Raw genomic sequence first — 22,748 nt, 5'->3', positions numbered from 1 at the left:
CCATTTCTGACTTCTTTATGACAAGAGATATCAACACCACTCCATGGATCTTCCTGAATGAGTCATAAAGCAATGTTGATCACTTTCAAGTGCCACAGGCCTAACTGTCTTCAAATGAAATGTTCAGGTTTCTTCTCCTGGGAAGCTATTTGGAGAAATGATTGCACCAAATGAGCAACAAAGTGGCTAACACTATCTCCATTTTCCTTCTATCATTACTGAAAGGAAGTTTTACTGAGCTGAAATTTTTAACAAATTCAGAAGCCAGATTAAAATACAAGTAATGGCCCTACATTTTAATGATTGGATTAGATATAGACATGAGGTGTTTCATATAAAGCTAAAAGATCATTTTGGAGGCAAGAATAATATCATGAGGCCTAAAACTAACAAGGGCATAGTTTCGCATGCATTTGGTACATGTCTCTCATCCAGAGCAATAAAGCTTGTGGGGCAAAGATTTGACACAGTTTCAATATAGAAATTAGTATCAAGGAAATTAATGACACACATTTAATTTTGATTACTTAATAAATCTTTAATTTAGGTTTATCTTTTCTCCTCATAATTACTGCAGCCCTTAGCTAGTCTGCAGCCATCACTTGTTCCCTACAAAAGCATAAATAATGCAGCTAGTCAAAGCCAGATGTATGTCATTTATGTGAGGGGTGCTTTTTTTTCCTCTTTGTGTTATTTTTATTGTGTGGTGTTAAATGCTAATTATTGATTTTCAGAAATTAACAGCAAACACTTTCACAAGCATCCAAAGTCGTATTTGACTCCAGGGAAGAAGGGTGAAAATTGCATCCTGCCGTTTATTGAAGAAATAGCTGGAAGGGATTTCCTTATCTTCTATGAACGTAGATTTTAGTTATATTACACATTCGTTACCTCAGCATAAATTAACAATCATTCAAAACATATTGCATGTTTCATTTTGTAGAAGTAGACATCACTCAATCTAAGTACCTGAGCATTTCAATTAGATGTTTAGGACTCATTTTTAAAGTTCGTAAACATATTGATAATGAACCTATTTAAAAGCCATTTGAAATCTCAGTGAGTCTTTCTAAAGTATTGTTTCCATTTATGTCAAAATCACAGAAGAACCTTTTGTTCTATTGAATACACACAGTAATAATTTTAACCTGAATTTGCTTTAATAAAAGTATATGCTTTTATTCACATGGTGAACTTTTATCTCAATATCATTCCATATACCAAACAAATCTACTTTAGTTTTATCATTATCATTATTTTCTTTTCACAATTGGAAACTTCAAGTAAACTTGGAAAGATTGCCCCCTGTACCACTACTTCTCTCTCATTTCTCCTCCTGTACCACCTTCCCTCCTCCAGCTTATTCCTTCCTTCTCCTTTACCTCCTGAATCAGCCAACATAGATTTATTTTATATAAACTTATCTAACCAGGAAGAGTTAGGCAAGAAGGTTGTCCTGATTCTGTTTATGTACTACATAATGATTGACCCCAAAGTGAGCAAAGAACCAAAACCTGGAAGAATACTTAAGAGATCATCTGCAAAAACCCGTTTTCAGGTCGGTCAGTCTCTGAATCAGCCAGAAAAAAAAAGTGTTTCTGTTCTCTTTGTGAATATTAATAAACATAGATTGCAAAGAAACCCCATAGCTCCTCCTTAGAAGTTTATCATAGGTGTTTATCTTTTAAATATTCCAAATCCTCAGAAATGTGTTATGCTTAGATATAATTTTATTTTGGTTTGTCATACCTAGACATGAAGCAAAATATTACCAGAACTTCTCTCTTCTTATACCTTAATACCATACTACTTTTGTCCATCAGGAGCTCAGCACGTTACCCTCTCAGAGGGATAATGAAACTTCCTTAACAAGGAAGGAAATTCAGACCCATTCTACAACGCACACAAACCTTGAGGACATTAAAACTAAGTGAAATAGATGGTCACAAAAAGACAAAATACTGTATGATCTCACTGGTATGAGGTCCTTGAGTAATCACATTTATAGAGACAGAAAGTAGAATTGCATTTGCCAGGGCCTAGGGGAGAAGAGAGTAGAGATTTTTGTTTAATAGGTATAGACTCTTAATTTAGAAAGATAAAAATAGTTCTGGAGATTGGATTCATAACATTATGAATGTACTTAACGCTACTGCAGTGTATGATTAAAATAGTAAGTTTTAAAATATGTGTATTAACATTTTTTAAAGAGATAATGAAGAGAATCTAAAATGGTCCTAGTTACAAAGGTATGGGCAGGATAAAGTGATCGAATAAGGAAAAATGAAGTTCCTGGCAGTTACTACTCCAGTACCATAGGGGACAAGGAGAGGGAGGCATTACCAAAACATTAATTCTTTTACATGGCAAGAGAAGTGGTTGCCCAGTAAGAACTGTGATCTTGGAGGAATACAGCCTAGCCGCTGCTAGACTAGGACCTGGCAAGGAGGGCCACACAGTAAATACCTCTGCCTCCGGTCTCCTGACCTAAGCTGTGTCATTGGCAAACCCAGTGGGAAGTTTGAGAACACGGAATGTTCTGAAGCTTTCCATAGAGCCTCTGGCTCAGAGCCATAGAAGGTGTCCAGCTCAGCCATCTGTCCCCTTGGGCTCTTCACTTCTCTAGGCTAAGCAGACTTATAACACCCAGAGTAGGTCAGCCACCACCAGCTACATTGAAATGCATGCACTGTTCCAACTTGAGTAAACTAACACTTATTTTAAGTAGAGAAATTAAATGAGCTTGCCACAAGGGCATTGAACTGATACAAAAAGAAAATATTCTGGTTGGAACATTTTCTGTCCAGAGGAAATGATGTTTACTGTTTTTTCACATTCATTTGTTAATGTCATCGTAAATTCACCATTCCAAGGAGGAAATAGAAATCAATAGAATTGCTGTTTAAGTTTACATTAAATGAATGAAACCAAAAACTAAAGCAGGAAATAAATCAGAGAACCCTCCCTCAAATATTGTCCAACACAGTCTACAAATTAAAGCAAATGTGGTCCTCTTTTATTGGAGTAACCAAATATTTGCTTAAATGTTCAATAATTTTGCTGGAATAGATTTTTGACCTTAATGTAGTAGATTGGTAAAACAAAAGGAAAAATATTTGTTCTTTTATTGTGGTTTCCATAAAAAACTAGAAGCAGATGAATATAAAATACCATTTTAATTTTTTATATAGTTTAATGTTTATAAAGCAAGAAATAATAAAGTGCATATATTATTTGCTTGATTTACTTTGCTCCTGGTTTTGAACATTAAAAAGTAATGCTTTATATGATCTTGTTTTATTACAACAATAAACCAGAAGCAAAAGCTTATTAGTTAAAATACACTCTGCCATTAAGTAACCTTTCCTTTTATCACTTCAGACTTCCCAAAGTCCCATTGGGTTCTTGTTGTTGTTTTTGTTGTTGTTGCTTATTTTTCCTTATTTGGTATTGGTAGAATTCCAAATAGAAGAGAAGGATAATGTAAAACACATATATATTATTTTTGCTCTGTGCAAGTTTGTATTTTATGATTTAATTTTAAAAAGATGCTTTCAAATGTTAAAAGCATTATAAGAAAGAATCATTAGTTTTGAGATACACTCAAAACTAAGGAAGCTTGTTGAATTTTTTTCTGTGTTTCCAGTCATTTGTACTATTTTTTCCTGGAGTTTTCTAAAAATTGTCAATGAATTGACTGGTTATTTGAATATAGTATGAGCATGTTTTTAAAAAAAATTTGTAGTTATAGATGGATGGAATGCCTTTATTTTGTTTATTTTTATGTGGTGCTAAGAATCAAACCCAGTGCCCCACATGCCAGGCAAGCCACTCTGCCACTGAGCTACAGCCCCAGCCCAGTGAGCATTTTTTTAAATGATGATTCTTTTTTTCTTCTGGAAATCAATTTAAAAGCTTAAGCAGAACAAGGAAAATGGTTGACATAGGACATTTGAGAGCCAGCATTGTTAGCTTGCTCATGTTTCTCATGGCACTATAGGTTTGATGGCTTTTCATCTGAAAGATACTAAATTATATTTACAAAAAATTGAATGATCCCATGGGAGAAAAAGATATCTGGGTTAAATGTACCTACATTATAGAAAAAAAAAAAAAACAAAATTATCCTAAGTTTTTATCACCTGCATAGAAGAAAATGTTTGACTCCTAAATACTGACTTACCTTTTATTTTGCCACATTTACTTTAACCTTGGTTATGACTCTTTCATGTTAACAGGCACATATAGGATAACAACCTATTTATTCATTTCCTCCTATGAGGACTTAAGCCCAGGTAGTTCTTAGAGGAGGAAGAAAGTTCATAGAGCATTTAGAATTTTCTTGGAAGGAAAGGCAAGAAGGAAACAGAGCAATTACACAAAGGGCACAAAGTCAAAGGGAAATAGTATATTTCCCACCAAGGCTCACACAGCCCCTTTGTGCACATTTACGAAGACACCCTCCTTATGTTGATGAATTGCCAAAGGTGCTCCTTATTCTGAGAATTGGAGTAGATTCTGTCCCTCATTTCCCCTGCAACTGGTCATCTTTGTATAGGGCATGGACAACACTCTAGAGAGGAGCTTGGTTGACTATAGAGTTTTATAAGAATAAGTAGGAAAAGGGACTGGGGTTGTGGCTCAGTGGTAGAGCACTTGCCTAGCATGTGTGAGGCACTGGTTTTGATTCTCAGCACCACATATAAATAAATGAGTAACATAAAGGTCCATCAACATCTAAAAAATAAAAAAAAGAATAAGAAGGAAAAACGGAGGGCTAGATGAATATGTTGTTAATTTTGTAACTTGGTATGTAGGTCCTGAAGTGTTTTTACATGGGAGAGCTTAACAAGACTTAGGAGTGGGATAATCAGAGAGTAGAAAGGAGACAAAAGACAAAGTGTCCCTAATAATTTCCCTAATGGAGCTTTATATTACAGATAAATAGGTAAAAGTGAGTTATATGTCATATGTGTGTGTGAAGTCTGAAAATCACATACATTATTCCAAAGTACATGTGCATTGTTCACCCATGCATAGCTTAGCTTGGTGCACATATGTGTTTATTTCTCTGCCTACCCCTGTGAAATTCCACATGTGAAAACTCCCTTAAGGGGTTAAACACATCTCTTTCTTGATGGGTCTTAGCTGGGGAGAAAAATAAACACGGAGCACATGAAGACTGATCAACAAATATTCAACAAAATAATTTCTATAAGAATTCGTATAACAATTAAAATCTAAACTTTAAAGAAACTAACTTAATTTTTGATGCCTATCTGAACAATTCCTTGTGAAGGACTAACATGGTATTCCTTATACTGTTAGTTCATAAGACACAATTAAGTTTAGATGTGTGGCAATTTCAGCATATCATTACCCCAAAAGACCACATGATCTAAATAATTATTTTTTTTACGGCTTCGACAATGACATGATAGGTTCATAAACACAGGAAATAAGTATACAAAATCAATACAACCATTTGGGGAGTCAATTGAGCAGTAAAACTAAACACATTCCTACCACATCACTTGGCAAACCCATTTCTAGGTATACACCCAACAGAAAAGTCTGCTTACTGCCCTCAAAAGATGCATCTAAGAATTTTCTAAACAACTGTATTCATAATAACCTGAAACTACTATCAACCCAAATATCCATCAACAGGAAAATGTATTCGTTGTGGTAGGTTAATACAATGGAATACTATACAACATATAAAACACACCATGACATGCACACAAAAAGAACGAATCTCAGAAACATTATATTGATCAAAAAAAGACAAAGAAAATATGTACAGTATGATTCCATTTATCAGAAATTCAAGAAAAGAAAATGATTAGCTTAACAGGGATTGTGGTGTGGAAATAATTGGTCTGGGAAGGGTACAGGATTATCTGTACAAAAGTATACGCTCCTGTTACCACCATTCAATCAGAGTAGGAGACTTCCAGTTCCATTCCACAGTCCTCTGTCTTGATAAAGGTATGCACATGCACACATGCACATACACACACATACGCACACGCACATATACACACATGCACACACATGTATACTCATTCAGCTATACACGTAAGATTAGTATACTTTAAGTACTTTATCAGTTCTAAATGTTTAATAAGAAATGTACAGAAATGAATAAATTATGCACAAAGGAAGCTTAAGTTCAAAATACCAGATTCAGTGATTTACAAAAGCCTAAGAAAGAATGTTATTTAAGTATAAATCAGTCCATATTTTCGTGTTATCCTACCAAAGTGTCATTCACCAATGGTTATGTTGCCTTTCATATTTGTAAAATATGGAAGGTTTGGCAGTCATTGGTTTTGAAAATTCTAGTTTGTAAGCCAGATGTGTATGAGATATGTAAGCCTTATCACTGTTTATTATATGTACAAAGTTACTATAATTCCTTGATTCTGAGATGCACATCATTTTCATACCTCAATACTCCCAATGTGATTTGTTTATCAATCAGTGATGTATCATGGTTTAATTGAAGCATTTCCTACTTCTTAATGGTATGTACAATAATAATGCTTTTAGTACTGGGTAACATCTTGGATTCTGTGAAGTCTAATAGACTTTTAGTTTTTTGCCATATACTTCACACAGGCTCATGAGCACTCATAATTTTTAGTTTTCAAATGGATTCACAAACTCCATAGTTTGTAAAAATCAGAGAATAAGCAAGTGAAATAGGCCAAGCACAAGTCTATACGTTGGTCACGGGAGTGATGGGCCTTAAAAAAGGGCAGCTGTGCCTTAGCACCAGGTAAGTTTGCTGTGCAGGAACACTGGGATGATATTGCCAGATCTTCTAATTTTGGGGAGAAAAGCCAGAAAATTCAATTTATTGTATGAAATCACTTGAACTGTAAATGTTGACTCAAATAAAAATCCTGTCTGTGAGTTGAATCTCTCTAGCTCATGAGATGCCAGTGTGTGACCTCAGTTGGAAGGTAAACTCTGTGAGGGCAGGAACAATTTATCTGTTTTATTTGATGATAGCACAAATATCTAGAATGGCACCTGGTGTGTAGTAGGTACTCAGTATGTTTTATAAATAAAGGTGGCATTGAATCTCTCTGACACATGCAGAACTTAGAGAAAGAAATTGCAATTTATATAATTTTTAAAATATCAGTTTTGATAATACAGAAAGAATTTCTTATAATTGTTCCAAGTAGCTTTTCTAATTCGATGTATTGATTTGGCAGTTATTGAGGGAACAATTCCATATGTCAAATTATTTTTCATGCTCATGACTAGCTAAGTCCTACTTAATCTCCAAACTCATTTCATGTCCTTTTTCTGGAAGTCCCTTTCCTAAGAGCCTACTCCTCCTTCTGCTGTATCATCCCCCTGAGCTCTCAGGGCAGTCTGGGCTTCTCTCCAGTGCAGTCCTTGTACCTGCCATGTGCACTGATATGCACATCTCTCTTCCTGGGGCTGCAAACTTGCTGAGGGCAGTCTGGTGTCTGACTTTGTATCTCTTATACAGAGTAAGCATTCGACAGATGACTGCCAATATTTTCTGTGATATTCATTTGCATAAGGAAAGGACTTTGAAATTTGCTCTCCCTCTGGTGACTGTGGACTTTTTTTTTTTTTCATCTGAGACTGACTTTCAGTTTGGCACAAATACTCTGCTATCGCCTCACTTCTATATTTAGCAAATAATTTTGAGCCTCTTTTAGGACTAAGCCATAATCCTGACCTGCAGAGATTCACAGTCTGAGCGAGGAGACATGCATGCTAAATGTAGTTAAATGCCATAATAAAGGGCAGCAATGTGCTGTGAGGACTTGGAGGGCATTCACTGAGATGTGCAGAGTCTGGGAAGCAAAGGATTGAGATCCCTGCCCAAGGTCAACCTTAGAGGAGGATTGTCTCCTATGTAGGGAATAGCTCTCAGAAAAAGGACTGAATTGTCCTTAATTGTTGAGATTCATGGGCTGCAGAATGTCCTGCATCTCAGTGGGCAACTCTTCCAGTCACCGTACCTGCCTCCCCACAAGGAAGACATCAATGACTTTCTTAAAAAGGGGGACAGAAACAGGATGCTGAGAGCAAGCAAAGAAAGTCAATAGTATCACTTCCCATTCAAATGTCTGGTAAAAAGAGAAGACAGCACATTTTACCAGCATCAGAAAGATTAATATATTTTTAAGTCAGAGGGCAAGGAATTACTGGAAGGCAGGATGACAAGATAGCTAAAAAATAGATATTGGAGTAAGATTCTTTGAGTCATGAAGGTATGTGATGTAGATCACACAGAAGAGGGATTCAAAAGAAATAAATGTTCAATGTAGGAATAGACTGTTATAATAAAAAGACACGATTGATCACAGCTCCTAATGTCATCTTGGAGTCATTTAGATATATGGGTATGTGTGCTCTGCCTTAGTCCCAAGAAGATCAGAGATGGGACCTGCCGATGAGATCTATACAGAAGATTTCTGGAAATTATGTCATTCCCATAATATTTCCAAGTATCCTTTTAATACTTCTCTTTCAGAAACAAAATTGAAGTCAAGTAAAGCATGTTTACTGACTCATTCCTTCAGTGAGCATTTAGAGGCTGCCTAAGTACAAGGCACTGATCTAGAGATTAGTTGTGATTAGTTTTACCCCAGCTTCTTGACACCATAGAATCCTTTTTCTTGGAGGAGTGAAAACACAGGCAAAAGTACCTATTGTTAGAGAAATTTCAGCCCCATATGATACTTGAAAACGGATATTGAACATTTGCTAAGCAGGGCAGCTTTAACAATAAAATTACTGCTCTTGTTATTTTCTTTCAAATAATTCTCGAGAGTTTATTGTTAATGATGTGAACCAAACCAGAAATGGCCTCTTCTCCCTTTTATAATCATAAATCTTGCATTGGGGAGACAAAGTATGATGATATCTATGTGAATACAATTTAGTTAATAGCCACACTTTGCATATGAGTGGACACCATGCAAATAAATGTATACATTAAAATTGGACAGCACTTAAAGAGATTTAATAATTCATCCCATTGCCTCTGCAAATAAAAGAACCAAAACCCATTTGTGCAATTGTTAAAATATGGTGGATAATGATGCATTCATGTTTAATATTGCTAATAAATTTGAAATTTCACATTTTATTGATAAACATTTTCTTGAAATGCAGTCTAGGAGGATAGATTGTTAAATTTAAATACTTTATAAATGAGAATTATAGATAGCAGTGTGATTAGTGGCATTGCTGTGTCAAGAGCCATCTACCAACTTACCTGCACTCCTTCAAGAACTCAGCAGTGGTTTCTGTATTTCACTTTTATGTGCAACAAAATTGCACACAATTTTAGGGGGAAAAATTAGCATAGTAACAGAGTAATGATCATAGTAAATTTTGTACTTCTCCCCTGTTGACTTAAATTACATACTTAAAATATTTCAGTAAAAATATTTCATAGTCTGGCTTAATATGTTGAAATATTTTGCCTATAGAATTCATTTATAGAATACGTAAGTCTCCTGTAAGATTACCTCTGACACACACACAAAAAGGTATGTTGTATAGCCAGACAATTTTCAGTCTAAATTATTTTTATTCATTGGAAACCATAAAAATCTCATTAATATTTCCATTTGCATAGGCTTTAATAAAATATATAGCTCAGGATATCTAAAGAATTCTTTCCTTTTTGGGTGAGTTCTAATAAAATTTCAGAAAAAAAATGCAAAAGAAATAACTCATACATATAAGTAGTATTTCCTAATTCATCCTAAAATAGCCTAGCACAAGCTATGATATGTTTTAGGGAAATTTTTGCCATATTTAATTATTATACAAAATTTTTAGTATTCTTTGTTCTGTTTGCCCTCTGAATTGATTAGAATGTATGATCTTCTGATTTTTATTTTATATCAGTGGTGGACTTCATGTCTCATTTTTTTCCCCATTAAGATTCCAGAAACTTATTTCATTAGAGATCCTTATACATTCCTCCTTACAAAGGACTTTATCAAGGTATATGTGTTGTATTTAGTATTCAAAGTGTGTTCTTGGTCTCTAGCTGCATGCATGAACTCACAGGTTAGCCTTTCCACGTTTAACCCCAGCTTCTGATAATAAGAATGGTGATGTGGTTAACTGAAGCATGTTTGGAAGAAGAAGCAAAGCTTGTCTACAAAATACTAACACTTGGATGATTCTGCACCCTGAGAAACAAGCACCCGGTGAATTTTCTGGACTTTTTTCATGGCTGACTTGGGATACACTAGCATTGTCAAAGAGTGTGTTGACCTCTCTCTTTGATGCATATTGATTATGACAATCACCCTCCTTGCCCTGCAGGCCATGGAGGCACAGATACAGAACTTTGGACAGACGCCATCTCAGTTGCTTATTGAGCCACATCCCCCTCGGAGCTCTGCCATGCACCTGGTAAGACATATCAGCATGTTGAGGTTATTTTTCTTTCCTTTGTACCTAGGAATAGAACAAATAAAACAGTGAGTTTTAAAGGCTTCTCAATTTGCTACTGGTTAACTCTTCAGCCTAAGGACATATTCATATGCCAGGGAGAAACAGAGATGGGAGTATGATTCTTACTTTTGAATCCCACTAATTAAGCTAGCCCAATTTTAGATTCATAAAAATAGCCATCTTCTCTGTGTATGCCTCTGCATAAACTCATTCATGCACATACAAGCATATAGACACATGCTGACACCAAAATTAAATTACATTTGTAAATTACAGTGAAAATATAAACACAATATGATATTGCCAAATTTAATTTTGGATGACTGGGTGAGGTAAGGAGAATGTTCATTTTACAAAAGGAAAAGAAATACATAGGTAATTTATGACCACTGCAGAGAGGCTATTGAACAGAGGGGGTGAGAGTAAGGGCCCCAGAACCAGACTTGTGCCAAACCCACCACTCACTAGTGGATGACTCAGGCAAAGTCCTTAGCTCCTCTGTGTATACATTTCCATGTCTGTAACAATAGGGGTAAAACTAGTACCTACTATTAAAAATGTAATGACCTGGTCCTACATGGCACTTAGTCTAGCCCCTGACATACAAGTTCCTAATGAATGTTAGCCTACATCCTCATCAGCTACTCATATGAAGCCTTTATTCCCACTTCACAATAGAAAACTTCTTACCTTGTCATTTAAATCATGTTTTAAAAGCCCACTTAACAAAACAGTACCTTTTTCAGTTTATCAGTAAATAGTAAACATTTCCCTCTTTAGCTAATTGGAAGAAGGTAAAATTGTTTCTTAGGACATATTCTTAGAATGTATTTTTAAACTCATTTTTCACCAGTTTTTTGGCAAAAAAAATGCTTGAAGTCAAAAATGTTTCCAAAATGAATTACAGTTTAATTTTGCTACTCCATCATCAAAGCAATAAGTACCCTCATTTTAGAGTGAAGTGTTCCAGAATATAGTCATGTGTATATATATATATATATATGTAAATGTTTTATAAGTTGCTTTTGGTGAATAAAAAATTATTCATTCCTTTCATTCATTCAGCAAATTATCAATTATTTAACAAATTCATATTGAGCCCTTGTGTGTATCAGATAATGGTGATAAGCACTGGAGGTGCAGAGGCAGATGACTGAATTAGCTCAGCCAGTTTCAGCTCCCTGGTTAGTCAGTAGTGAACTCTTTGCACTGCAGTTGGTTCTTCTTTGTGATAAAACAGGTTTGTACTACGTGCAGACTAAACTCTCAGCCCTAGTGTAGACATGGAGTTGTGGCTTTGAAGCCTAGAGCTTCCAGATGAGGCATTTTTAATAACCTGTCCAGGAGAATATCTCTAACACTTTATTTTATGAAATGGTTTGGCAGAAGAATTTTTATTTCCTCCTTAGTTTTAATAATAATAATAATAAAAATATTTATCCTGGAGGAATGCCGAGTCAGAATTCATTACTTTCCTCCAGGAAATTATTAGAGACTAAATTGGCATGGAACTTTTTAAAAAGAAAGATCTAAGCTTCTAAGTTATTGTCACAGAGGGTTCATATATAGAGGAAACAATTACAAAACATGTAGGAAAGCTAAATCATGAGTATTTCCAGCATTCTTATTTTGTGTTTTCTATATGACAGTATTTATAGTGTTTTCTGGTACTCATAGTATCTACTTCCTATCAGGTCATGTACTAGATGTTTCAAGAAACAAAGGTTAAAAAGAGAAAAAAGAAGTAAAAGCCTAGCCCCTCAGTAAACTCCCAGTCTAGAAGGGAGAAAGGAGGCAGGCAGGCCATGCCAGAGCAGAAATGTGTGTGAAAACACTGACAGGGGAGCCCTCTGGCTGCTTTATGGAGATCATTATATATTTTAATTATTTAGACTGTAGCTGAGACCTCAGATCAGCCAGATAGAAATGAAGATATCAATCAATTCACTTTGTATTCCATTCAAACAATATCAGTCACTGATTGACAAAATTTTCTACCAAACTGATTTTTTAACTACACAATTAGATTCCATCTTGTGGCCGTATCTGTGAGCTAACTCTTGACATGGTAGTCTGGCTACATCCAAATTGAGACTAATAGTTAATCTTCCAGCATCCTGTATCGGTGATGTCACAGAGTGCCTGTTGTCTTCTGTCTGTGCCATCCTCAAGTGAAAGCTGCTCTGTCTGGACAGACTGTGGCCAGTAGCATGGTTCAGATGGCTCGGACATCCCTGCTCATGCTCATGCTAGCCTTGTCTGTTATAGCCCCCTCCTCCCCACACCGTCCACTAACCTTGTTATCCCTTTTGTTTCCTTCTGTTCTCTTCCCTTTCTACTCAACAGTGTTTCCTTCCACAGAGCCCCCTCATGTTTAAAGATCAGATGCAGCAGGATGTGATAATGGTGCTGAAGTTTCCATCAAATTCTCCAGTAACTCACGTGGCTGCCAACACCCTACCCCACCTGACCATCCCTGCAGTGGTGACAGTGACCTGCAGCCGTCTATTTGCAGTGAACAGATGGCACAACACAGTAGGTATGTGGTCCTAAGCAAGGCATTCACTAAAGAGTTAAGGTAGGAGAGGTGTTCTTGGGGTAGCTCTCATTGCCAGATAATCTACAAGAAACAGCCTAGTGGATCATCATCAGGCCCAACTAAATGACTGGTCTGTCATCCTCACCACAGCTATATGTTAGTACTCGCAGAGGTCATGGTGTGTGGTTAAATGCCAAATACATATTTGATGAAATGAAGCAGTTTTACAAATAAATCAGACCCTCCCTCTCCCTAGTCTATCACCGAACCCCTATACCTCCGCTTTATGCCATATTAAACAAAAGTGAGTTCGAATTTGGATTTTCCAAATAATAGCTTCAAATCCTCTTTCTTCAATGTCATTCATTTATTTGACAAATATTTGAATAACCATTGTGCATCGACACTTGGAATACAGCAATGAACAAGACAAACTTCATCTCTATCCTTGTGGAACTTAGAGTCTTTGAAAAAAGACAGACTCTAAATCATTCAGTCATTTCACATGTTTACCCCATGTTCCTTCCTAAATGTTCTACCCAGTACATCTTCAAGTGATATAATGCTGTCACAAAAATTTAGACATATTGATATGCATTTAACCAGGGCAGAAGTAGATATGACCGAATGATTTAGTTGGCCCAGTTCACCACTTAAGATCTCCCTGGAAGGCACAGGACTCCCACTGTTTCCAGACCTGAGCAGATGAGCCCTGCTGAGTTAACCTGACTCTTCCTAGCCTGCTGACTTCTACCTTGCTCTGAAAAATGCAATGATTTATACCATACTTTTATCTGTGAAGAGTTTCAAAGTATACCTATTTTATGGTTATTGGTGACATTAACAACATGGGGTAGCACTACTGCCATTCAATCAGAAGTATGCAGCAAACATCTGAAAGAAAAATATATGACTTCATTATTCATAGGAGTTTCAGCTTCTAGAAGTATTTTGCACAAAGAGAAAAATATAAAGGATGATTTTTTTCAATTGTTCTTAAGTACTGTCTGTGTGCAAAAATTATAACTAATGAGCTGGATACAGTGGCACACACTTATAATCCCAGCAGCTTAGGAGGCTGAGGCAGGAAGATCATGTGTTCAAAGCTAGCCTCAGCCAAAGTGAAGTGCTAAGCAACTCAGTGAGACCCTGTCTCTAAGTAAAATATAAAACATAGGGCTGGGGATGTTACTCAAGTGGTCAGGTACCCCTGAATTCAATCTCCAGTACCCCCGAAAAAATTATATTAGTGATATTAAGATTTTAGGTGTGCTGTGACCTAATTTCATACTTTCAATAGTCATATGTTAAGAGAGGCCCTGCTTGGGTGGGCTCCCCAGCTTCCACCCTACCCTGTCCCAGGGGAGCCCATGCTCACATCATCCAGATTGGTTGTCTGGCCTTTTCTCTGATTTCAGACTCTGGTTGCCTGATAACCCTGGCTTCCTGATGGGTTCAAGAAATGTCATGTTCCTGTGTTTCATCCAGCTTTTTCTCATCAGTCTTTACAGCTTTCTCTATCTTAAATGGAAACCCAAAGTCTGTGTTATAATGACTTTTTTTTTATTTAGCTTTTAATTTTTTACAGACTACATTTTGATTCATTGTACACAAATGGGGTACATCATTTCGTTTCTATTGTTGTATACAATGTAGATTCATACCATTCATGTAATCATACATGTACACAGGGTAATGTTGTCTTTTTTGATACTACCTACAAAATCACACAATATGTCTAAATCATTCTTAAAATAATTTACCACGGTTTTTAAACAAATGTATATTTTGTGTAGTCATCATAAAACACAGCTTGTTAGGAAATTCTTTTCTGATAATTTCATGAGAGTTTTTCTCTTTCTTTTTAAACCTTTAGGCCTCAGAGGAGCTCCAGGTTACTCCTTGGATCAAGCCCATCATCTTCCCATTGAAATGGACCCATTGATTGGTATGCTAACAAACAAAAATAAATTTTCATAGATACTCTCCACAGATTGTTATGTAATTATTTTTCAAAAAAGATGGTTAAAAATATTTTTTCTGCTACAAAATTTATGTGCACATAGCATCATATTACCATGAAGGAGCTGTGTAAATCATAACATACCATTTAAAAACTTTGGTATTAAAGCAATTGTTTGTAACATTGTCTTGGTATTTTAGGAGGTCATTTAAGTTGATTATAAACAAAACAAATAATTATAGATTGTCCTTTGTTTCAGCCTAAACTATTCTTAAAAATTGTATATTATTTAAAATATAAAGATTTACAGAGAAAACTTAATACTAAAGAACATCTTTTCTAGAAGTCTCTATGCAATAGTGCTAAACATTTTTTAAAGTAAATATTTCATGAATTGCAAACTCATGTAGCCATAGTACTTGTGGCAGATATTTAAAATATTTTCAAATAATTACATATACTTACTAGCCATATAATCCAGAGCAAGCCTTTAATCTTTCTATGACTCTCAGTTTCATATATGTGAGATAGTTTATAATAATGTTAATTCTGCATATCCTCTGGAATCATTTAGAAAATTAAAATAGGAAAAAGACCTAAAGATGTTATGAAAAATTATTGAGCTACATACAATTTATTGTTTTATTCTTGTAATAATTCAGTTTTTGTCTTTCAACTAAAAGAATAGGGCCATTTCTGTTCATTACATATAACAAGATATAAAATGACATTTATGTATCTTGGGGAGGACACAAGGTTCAGGACTAGGAGTATTTTTAGAGTCTAGCTATCTATTCCTCTGTCCAACAGACATTGACAATGAATTATACAGCTAGTATGTAACCATGGAAAATTTAATAACTCTAATTTTTCTAAGACCAATTATATAGTTTTCCAGCAATCCGGGACCTTTGGTTGCTTTTTCCCTTACTGTCTTTTTAAAATGTAATTCTTCTTTTATTGCTTACCTTCCCTAGTAATTACTATTTGTAGAAATCTACAAATAGTAGCACTTAGATTTAATTGGTGTTAGAGAGTGATGGTGGTGGTGACCTTCTACATCTGCATTTTCTGTTTAAGAATTCAGCCTGGGGATTTCTCCTGAAAGGATGGTGTAGCGTAAGGGACAGGCTGGCATCCAGACAGGCACTTGGGAAATCAGATGTGTCTCCGAGTTCCTGACTTTATTCAGATTCAATCCCAGTGCTGTACACTCATTCTTTGCCTGTCTCTTTGCTCCCTGATCTCTCTCCCATCTTTTTTATTCCTCTCCTCCCTGCCAGCCCATTCTAGAAAGGCCTTCTGTTTGTTGACAATCCAGGTCTTTAGAGCTGCTGACCTAAAGCTCCCTGTGGGGCTTCCCACACAACAAAATCCCTTCCTCAGATCTCTACCTTCTTCTCTTCACATGAATTGTAAATGCCATCAAAAAATGACAGATTGGCAAATGTTAGGACATTTTTTCTTATATACCATTCTTCATATTATATTTATCCTTCATTTGGTTCTTATTGGACACTAATGAACTTGTGCACAGCAACCATCTAGAGAATTAAATACACTTAAATATTTTTATTATGTTTTAAATTCATTGTCTTGATTTCTTCATACTGTTCTTATTTATCAGTGGAGGAAGAACTTAAACATTTCTGGAATAGTTTTTAAATATATAACATGGTTCCTAAATAATCCCTGCTACTAAGGAAATTTATATTCCTCAAGAGAAAATGTCAGAGTCATAATAATCTTGTTGTTTTAAAAATCTATTTCTAGATACATGAAGCATAAAACTATTTTTGTCCCCTCTGAGTACTTGGTAAAATTCTTTGAAACACTTCTTTAAATTCTATTTATTTTTAGCCAATAACTCTGGTGTGAATAAGCGGCAGATCACAGACCTTGTGGACCAGAGTATACAAATCAATGCACATTGTTTCGTGGTCACAGCAGATAATCGCTATATTCTTATCTGTGGATTCTGGGATAAAAGCTTCAGAGTTTATTCTACAGAAACAGGTAATCTTAACTACAAAATATCTTGTTCACTTTAAAATGACTATTGCTGAAAATCAAAGTTTACATGAAATTATACTAAATATTATCTATTTCCATCATTCACCAGTTTTGAATCAGTGGTCAGGATTTAAATTAGAGGTTCACATTATAAGCTAAATAACTAGTTTTAACACATCCATTCTTAACCTTAGCATTATCCCTGAATTTGTATGACAAACGCGATTATTGTCTCCTTCTCCAAGTTCATATCCAGTGAACGATCTTAAAACTCCCTTTAGTCTGACTCAAATCATGAGGAGAAAAATCATGATTGTTATTTTGTAAGATCATTTCTTAAAAATTCCAAGTATCATTCTTGTGTCAGTTTTCAGAAATAAGAATTATAGCTAGATTCAGAGGTCTATAGATTCACTTCACAAAGATTTAGTGAAATAAAGCTGAGCTATTACCATCTGAAGAAAAAGAGTAGTTAAGGAAACCTGTCATTTCTGTGCTGCAGGGAAATTGACTCAGATTGTCTTTGGCCACTGGGATGTGGTAACATGCCTGGCCCGGTCGGAGTCTTATATTGGAGGGGACTGCTACATCGTGTCTGGGTCGCGAGATGCCACCTTGCTTCTCTGGTACTGGAGTGGGCGGCACCATATCATAGGAGACAACCCCAATAGCAGTAAGTATTTGTCTAAAATTATCCTGTCAGGCTATGGATTGATTAAATGTATTTTGTGTTTTTGATGTTCCCAAAAAGGGTTTTCTGAGACTGTAAAATTTTAAAACATGAAAATTTAAGTGGCAGAAATCTTTATTGGAATGTAGCTCTGTTCAGAGTATAAAAGTGTGCAAATACTAGCACTTTCAGCCTGGGAAAACTCCCAGATCCTTCCCACTGACCTGTTTGTCATTCAGTGTCTAGACATCCACTCACTTCAGAAACTTCATCTGGTCCACCAAGCCTCATGATTTTGCTCACTTTCTTTTATCTATCCATTCTATGGATTTTCCTAAGATTTTATTTGTGGCTCTGTCAATGAATTTACTACTTTCTACCATGTAGTACAGAAAATGTCTCCATTTGTTCATTTACAAATAATGATTGGATGACCCCTTCAGATTAGGCACTAGGGATGCAAAGAGTAAGACTGTTAACTACTTGGGATGACTGCTCAAGTTGTTTTTTATACAGCAGTGCTCCCTAACAGGTCCTGTTGGAAAAGAAGAATCCCTAGTAAGATAATTTGGGGAAGCACTGGATGTACTCTTTTTGTGTAAGCTCTGAGGGACTTACACAAATATCTCTGTTGACTTTTGTTTAGCCCACAGTTTTTCAAACTTATTTTGTCATGGAATGTTTTGTTCATGTAAGAGTAGGACTTAGTCCTTGGCACTGTTGTCTTGAGGAAACACTGAAGTAGATCATGGCTATTTCAAGGTCCTGGCATAGTGACATATATCAGAGGTTTCCAGGAAATATTGTCTTGTAAGGACCACATGCTAATGGATTATGCCACTGGCTCTCCTCCAGTAAATATTGTTAAATGATAGAAATGCTAGACTACCTAGGAATAATTATTGCTTTTTAATTGCCAAGCTTTTGATAGTTCAAATATATGTGTTTCCTGTAAAACACAGAATGGTTTCTGTGAAGTGTCAAGAATGGAAAGTACCTATGGCAAGATTATTGGAATTGTAATTCATACATAAGTCACAACTTAAACATTGCTCAAACATGAGTTTAGGGAATATCTGTGACAACAGAGGTAAGAATTTCCCAGGAGTCCTGTGTATTTGCAGCTGAAATACTGTAAGAGTAGATATGAATTCTACAAGATGCCATGTTTTAGCTGCGTGGCTTAGGGTCTCTACCCTGGTCAGTTCCACCTATGAGATAACTGGGGAAGGAGAGGAATGAAACATGTGCCATTCAAGTCTCACTCCTTCCCCCAATGCATATGCATTTTGACAAGAACCCTGCAAAAATAGTGGATGACTTTTGATGGACAGGAACAAAGACCCCCTCATAGTATAGGAGAGAATATGCAAATATATGCAATTAAGAAATTACTGGAAGATTAAACTAGATGACCAAATGATATGGGAAGTTTTATTCTTAATGCTAGAGTTGAAGAAAAGTGGATGAAAAAACTGAAAGCATGTTGTGAAATAATGTATATCTCTTGGCATAGAGTGTGGGGAAAAGTGTGTGTTAAACCTAAGTTTCAATTCACATATAAGTAAATTGCGAAGGAATGTACAATATTGATTTGAGGGGGGAAGAAGTATTCAGTGTTACTTGATTTCTAACCTGTTCAAACAATCAGTTGCCAATGAGAATCTTATAAATACTAATAAGTCAGCATCCTATTTACTCTTCTAAAATCTTGCCCTTAAAAAATTTTATCTGTGGACAGATTCTAGTGTGCCTGTGTGTACATGTGTGTGAGTATTGCTGAGTCATCATTGACCTACTGATGATGACTTTTATTCTCAAGCATGGTGTGTTATCACATGCATCTTATCTAAATGTACTTTTACATATTTCTAAATTTTGTTTATTTACATAATAAGGTAGCATTACTTAAAAATATTTAATGAAGCATCAGATCTGGGTAGCATCATATATATATATGTATATATATATATATATATATATATATAAACAAAAGTTATTAGGAAAAATTTCAAAAGAAGCAAGGTAAGAGTTTTAAGTATATTTGAAAATGAGGCTCAGAAGTGAAAACAAATATTATTTCCAAAATGAAGATTCATTTAATAAATGCTGCCTTCTGATAACAGACATAGGATATTTTAGGTAAAGAACTTTAAAGAAAAGTGTTAAATTATAGTAATTAAATGTACTACTTTACTTTCTAATGATCTTTTAATCAAAAGACAAAATTGACTATGGACTGTAGCTTTTGATAATCAATTAGCAGGAAAAGTTAAATATAATCATATTTGAAATGTTTTAAGTTCCATAGGACAGAAGCTCTGTGAATACAAAATGTTTCTATTAGCCCTTAAGAAAAAAATTGTGGTTATTATATTTGTTAAAAATAGTGTTTTATTTAAGCATTAAATAAGAGTAAGATTATTCTTCAGAAGTTTATAGAGATTATCAATATATATTTTTCAGTATTGCCTTTAACTCTAAGAATTTAGTTTTTGGTCAAACAGTCTTGTCTTATGAAACTACACCATTTCCATAAAATCTACCCTGTCAAATCTTTATTGGATATTTAACATGGAGATAGGTAGTATGGCTTCCATTATGCTCAGTATACGGGAGAAAAATGTTCTTCTGTAGTAAACAGGATGAGCACCTACAGTATGAGTCAAGCAACAAATATGTATTAAACAACTATATGCCTGACACTCTCGTAGCAGCTGGAAATGCTGGATGGTCAAAGTTCCTGATCTGGAGTTTATAAGAATCTATATTATGATGATCACAGAACTTCTTTTCCTCTTTGAATATTTTAAGTACATTGTGTATTTATTACATGAATCATTAATTTTAACAGATAATATTTTGTACCATAAATACTTTGACCATCCAAAAATACTTCATATTACATCTTACATACAAATTGATGATTATGTAAAAAAGCTGGTTCCAACTTTTTGCCATGAGGATAATCATAAGAGTAAAATAAAATAAAGCAGATTTATTATTTGAATTGACTGATTTACAACTCACTTGTCTAAAATGACCAGCCACTATAATAATATACATGTGTCTGTCTAGAACAACTAAACATATTGGTCAATTCACTTTTTTTTAAAGGCAGTCACAGCACACACTGATTTGACTGTCATATCTGTACATACATAATTGTTGCCATCAGAAAACTTGCAGTATGAAAGAAAAAAGCTTTTTTTCTCCTCCAGTTTAATCTACTCTAGATACCAATTCACACACCAGAGAATCAGTCTATATGTATTTTCTGTCTTATAATGTATTGCTACACAAAAGCAAAAAGCTAGTTATGTCTAAATTCATATTAACGTGTGTGACACAATGCCCTTAGGTTTTGGAGGTTGTATGTATTAACCTAAACATGAAGCCGGGGAACTCCTAGTAGGAAACATAATATTAGAAGCTGTTATAATTCAGGGATTGGTCTTGTTGTAGACACTGACTCACTTTGTATGGCAGAGAGGTCAAATCATACTTGTTCATCATACCACCATGAAATGATAGGATTTATCATCTAACTTTATGTGCACATCACTGAAATCTCAAGATAAAATCAAGTGGGTCTAATATATTTGTTTCTTTTATAGTGTCACTATTACATTGTAATGGGCAGCTCTATTAATTCCAAAGGAAAAAAAAACAGCAATGTTTATATTTTTAGGTAGATATAGAAAGAATCGATGGATTCATTGTGTCACATATATTGTTGTGACTAATTTAGACATCTTAAAAATATTAACCTTTTGTAATTATTTTTACCATTTGAAGGAATGTATCACAAAGAAATGAATTTTGTAAGTAAATTATTACACAGAGTTTCAGACCATAAAAGAAACAAAGACTACCTACTATGTGGCACAGTTATATAATAATTGTTTTATTAGTGTATTTTATACTAATAATACTGGGGTTTTTTTTTTAATTTGTGACTTTGAACATAGAAAATTATCTTGAAATTTTAAATAGGTCCCTAACTAGATAGCAGAATTGCAAAGATGTGAGGGACAGATGCTTTCATCTGAAACAGACTTACACAAACTTAAAACTAATTTGGAAGTGATAAAATTAATTTGCGCACTTTAATTGGAAACAGCCTCCTGCATGAAAGAAAGCAGAGCAAGCAGGCAATTTGTGCTAAAAGCTGATTGAATTTTTTGTCAGGCAGGTAGCTTGGACTTGGCCGCTTATCCTCTGGAGCCCCTCTTTGCAATATATTACAACCCATCTCTGACTGGTGTTCTTTAAAAGGATCAATGCTATTCCTGTTGAATCCCTAGGGTCCAAAACTTCATTGATCTTGGGACTTGACATTTCTCATTACATGCTGTAGCTTCCAACAAGATAGTCACAAGAGGGGCAAGTTAACATTGTTGTCTCTTCAATAGGCACTGAAAATACCTTGGGACTTCAGCTCAAAACCAATCAGCTTTTAAAATATGTAATTTAAGTGTGTATACCATATATAAAGTGCTTTATAGAGAACTTGACAATACATATATATGAAATTTTAAAAATCATAGCAATATGAAACTTTGAAAGGGAATTTACTCTTCAAATCAAATCTACAAAGATTCACAGAGTAATATGTATAAGACACTATTATGTGCTATTCTACTCCACCTTTTAAACACAGATCTTTTAGCTCCTACGCAGGCATTATGCAGACTATAAAATGAGAAGCCAGTTGAAAAGGAGTGTCCAGCTGTGCACATGTACCTTCCTGGGCTCCCATTGTAGAGGACTCAACTCCGGACGCTGACCCTCCCACCAGCCACAGCCTGTCATGAAACATCTGCTAAATCACATCCCTCTCTTTGTTTGCATCCAGCCTTCTTTAAAAAGACTGTCCTGTGCCCAGTTCCACAACTGCCACTAGCCAGTGGTATTATAGGAGATGAGAGCTGGACAAAGACTAGCCCAGAGATATTTTTAAAGTGTATTTATATTTATACATATTAGACAAGTTCGTATCACTTTCAGAAATGTTATCTAGGGTTTAATAAATTTTAGTTCTTTAGTCTTTTCATTAGGTATTACAGGAAACACAGTCAGATGTG

At 35.1% G+C, this 22,748-nt stretch overlaps 1 protein-coding gene across 8 annotated transcripts in view; it reads left to right on the top strand.

The window, feature by feature from the left end:
- NBEA (neurobeachin) overlaps positions 1-22,748 on the top strand; it is a 660,252-nt gene that overhangs the window by 627,220 nt on the left and 10,284 nt on the right. For 4 of the 8 annotated variants that reach the window (XM_079137358.1, XM_079137359.1, XM_079137356.1 and 1 more), the window contains 6 exons: positions 9,955-10,017; positions 10,345-10,434; positions 12,823-13,015; positions 14,892-14,963; positions 16,839-16,994; positions 17,494-17,664. In XM_079137358.1, the coding sequence (XP_078993484.1) occupies positions 9,955-10,017; positions 10,345-10,434; positions 12,823-13,015; positions 14,892-14,963; positions 16,839-16,994; positions 17,494-17,664 (745 nt within the window). The remainder of the gene's footprint in view (positions 1-9,954; positions 10,018-10,344; positions 10,435-12,822; positions 13,016-14,891; positions 14,964-16,838; positions 16,995-17,493; positions 17,665-22,748) is intronic. The other 4 variants (XM_079137360.1, XM_079137362.1, XM_079137357.1 and 1 more) reach the window with 3 other exon arrangements.

The sequence above is a fragment of the Sciurus vulgaris genome, assembly GCF_902686455.1.
Source record: "Sciurus vulgaris genome assembly, chromosome: 4".
NCBI lineage: Eukaryota > Metazoa > Chordata > Mammalia > Rodentia > Sciuridae > Sciurus > Sciurus vulgaris.
Note: the sequence above shows the minus strand (reverse complement) of the source record. Positions and strands in the feature narration are given on the sequence as shown.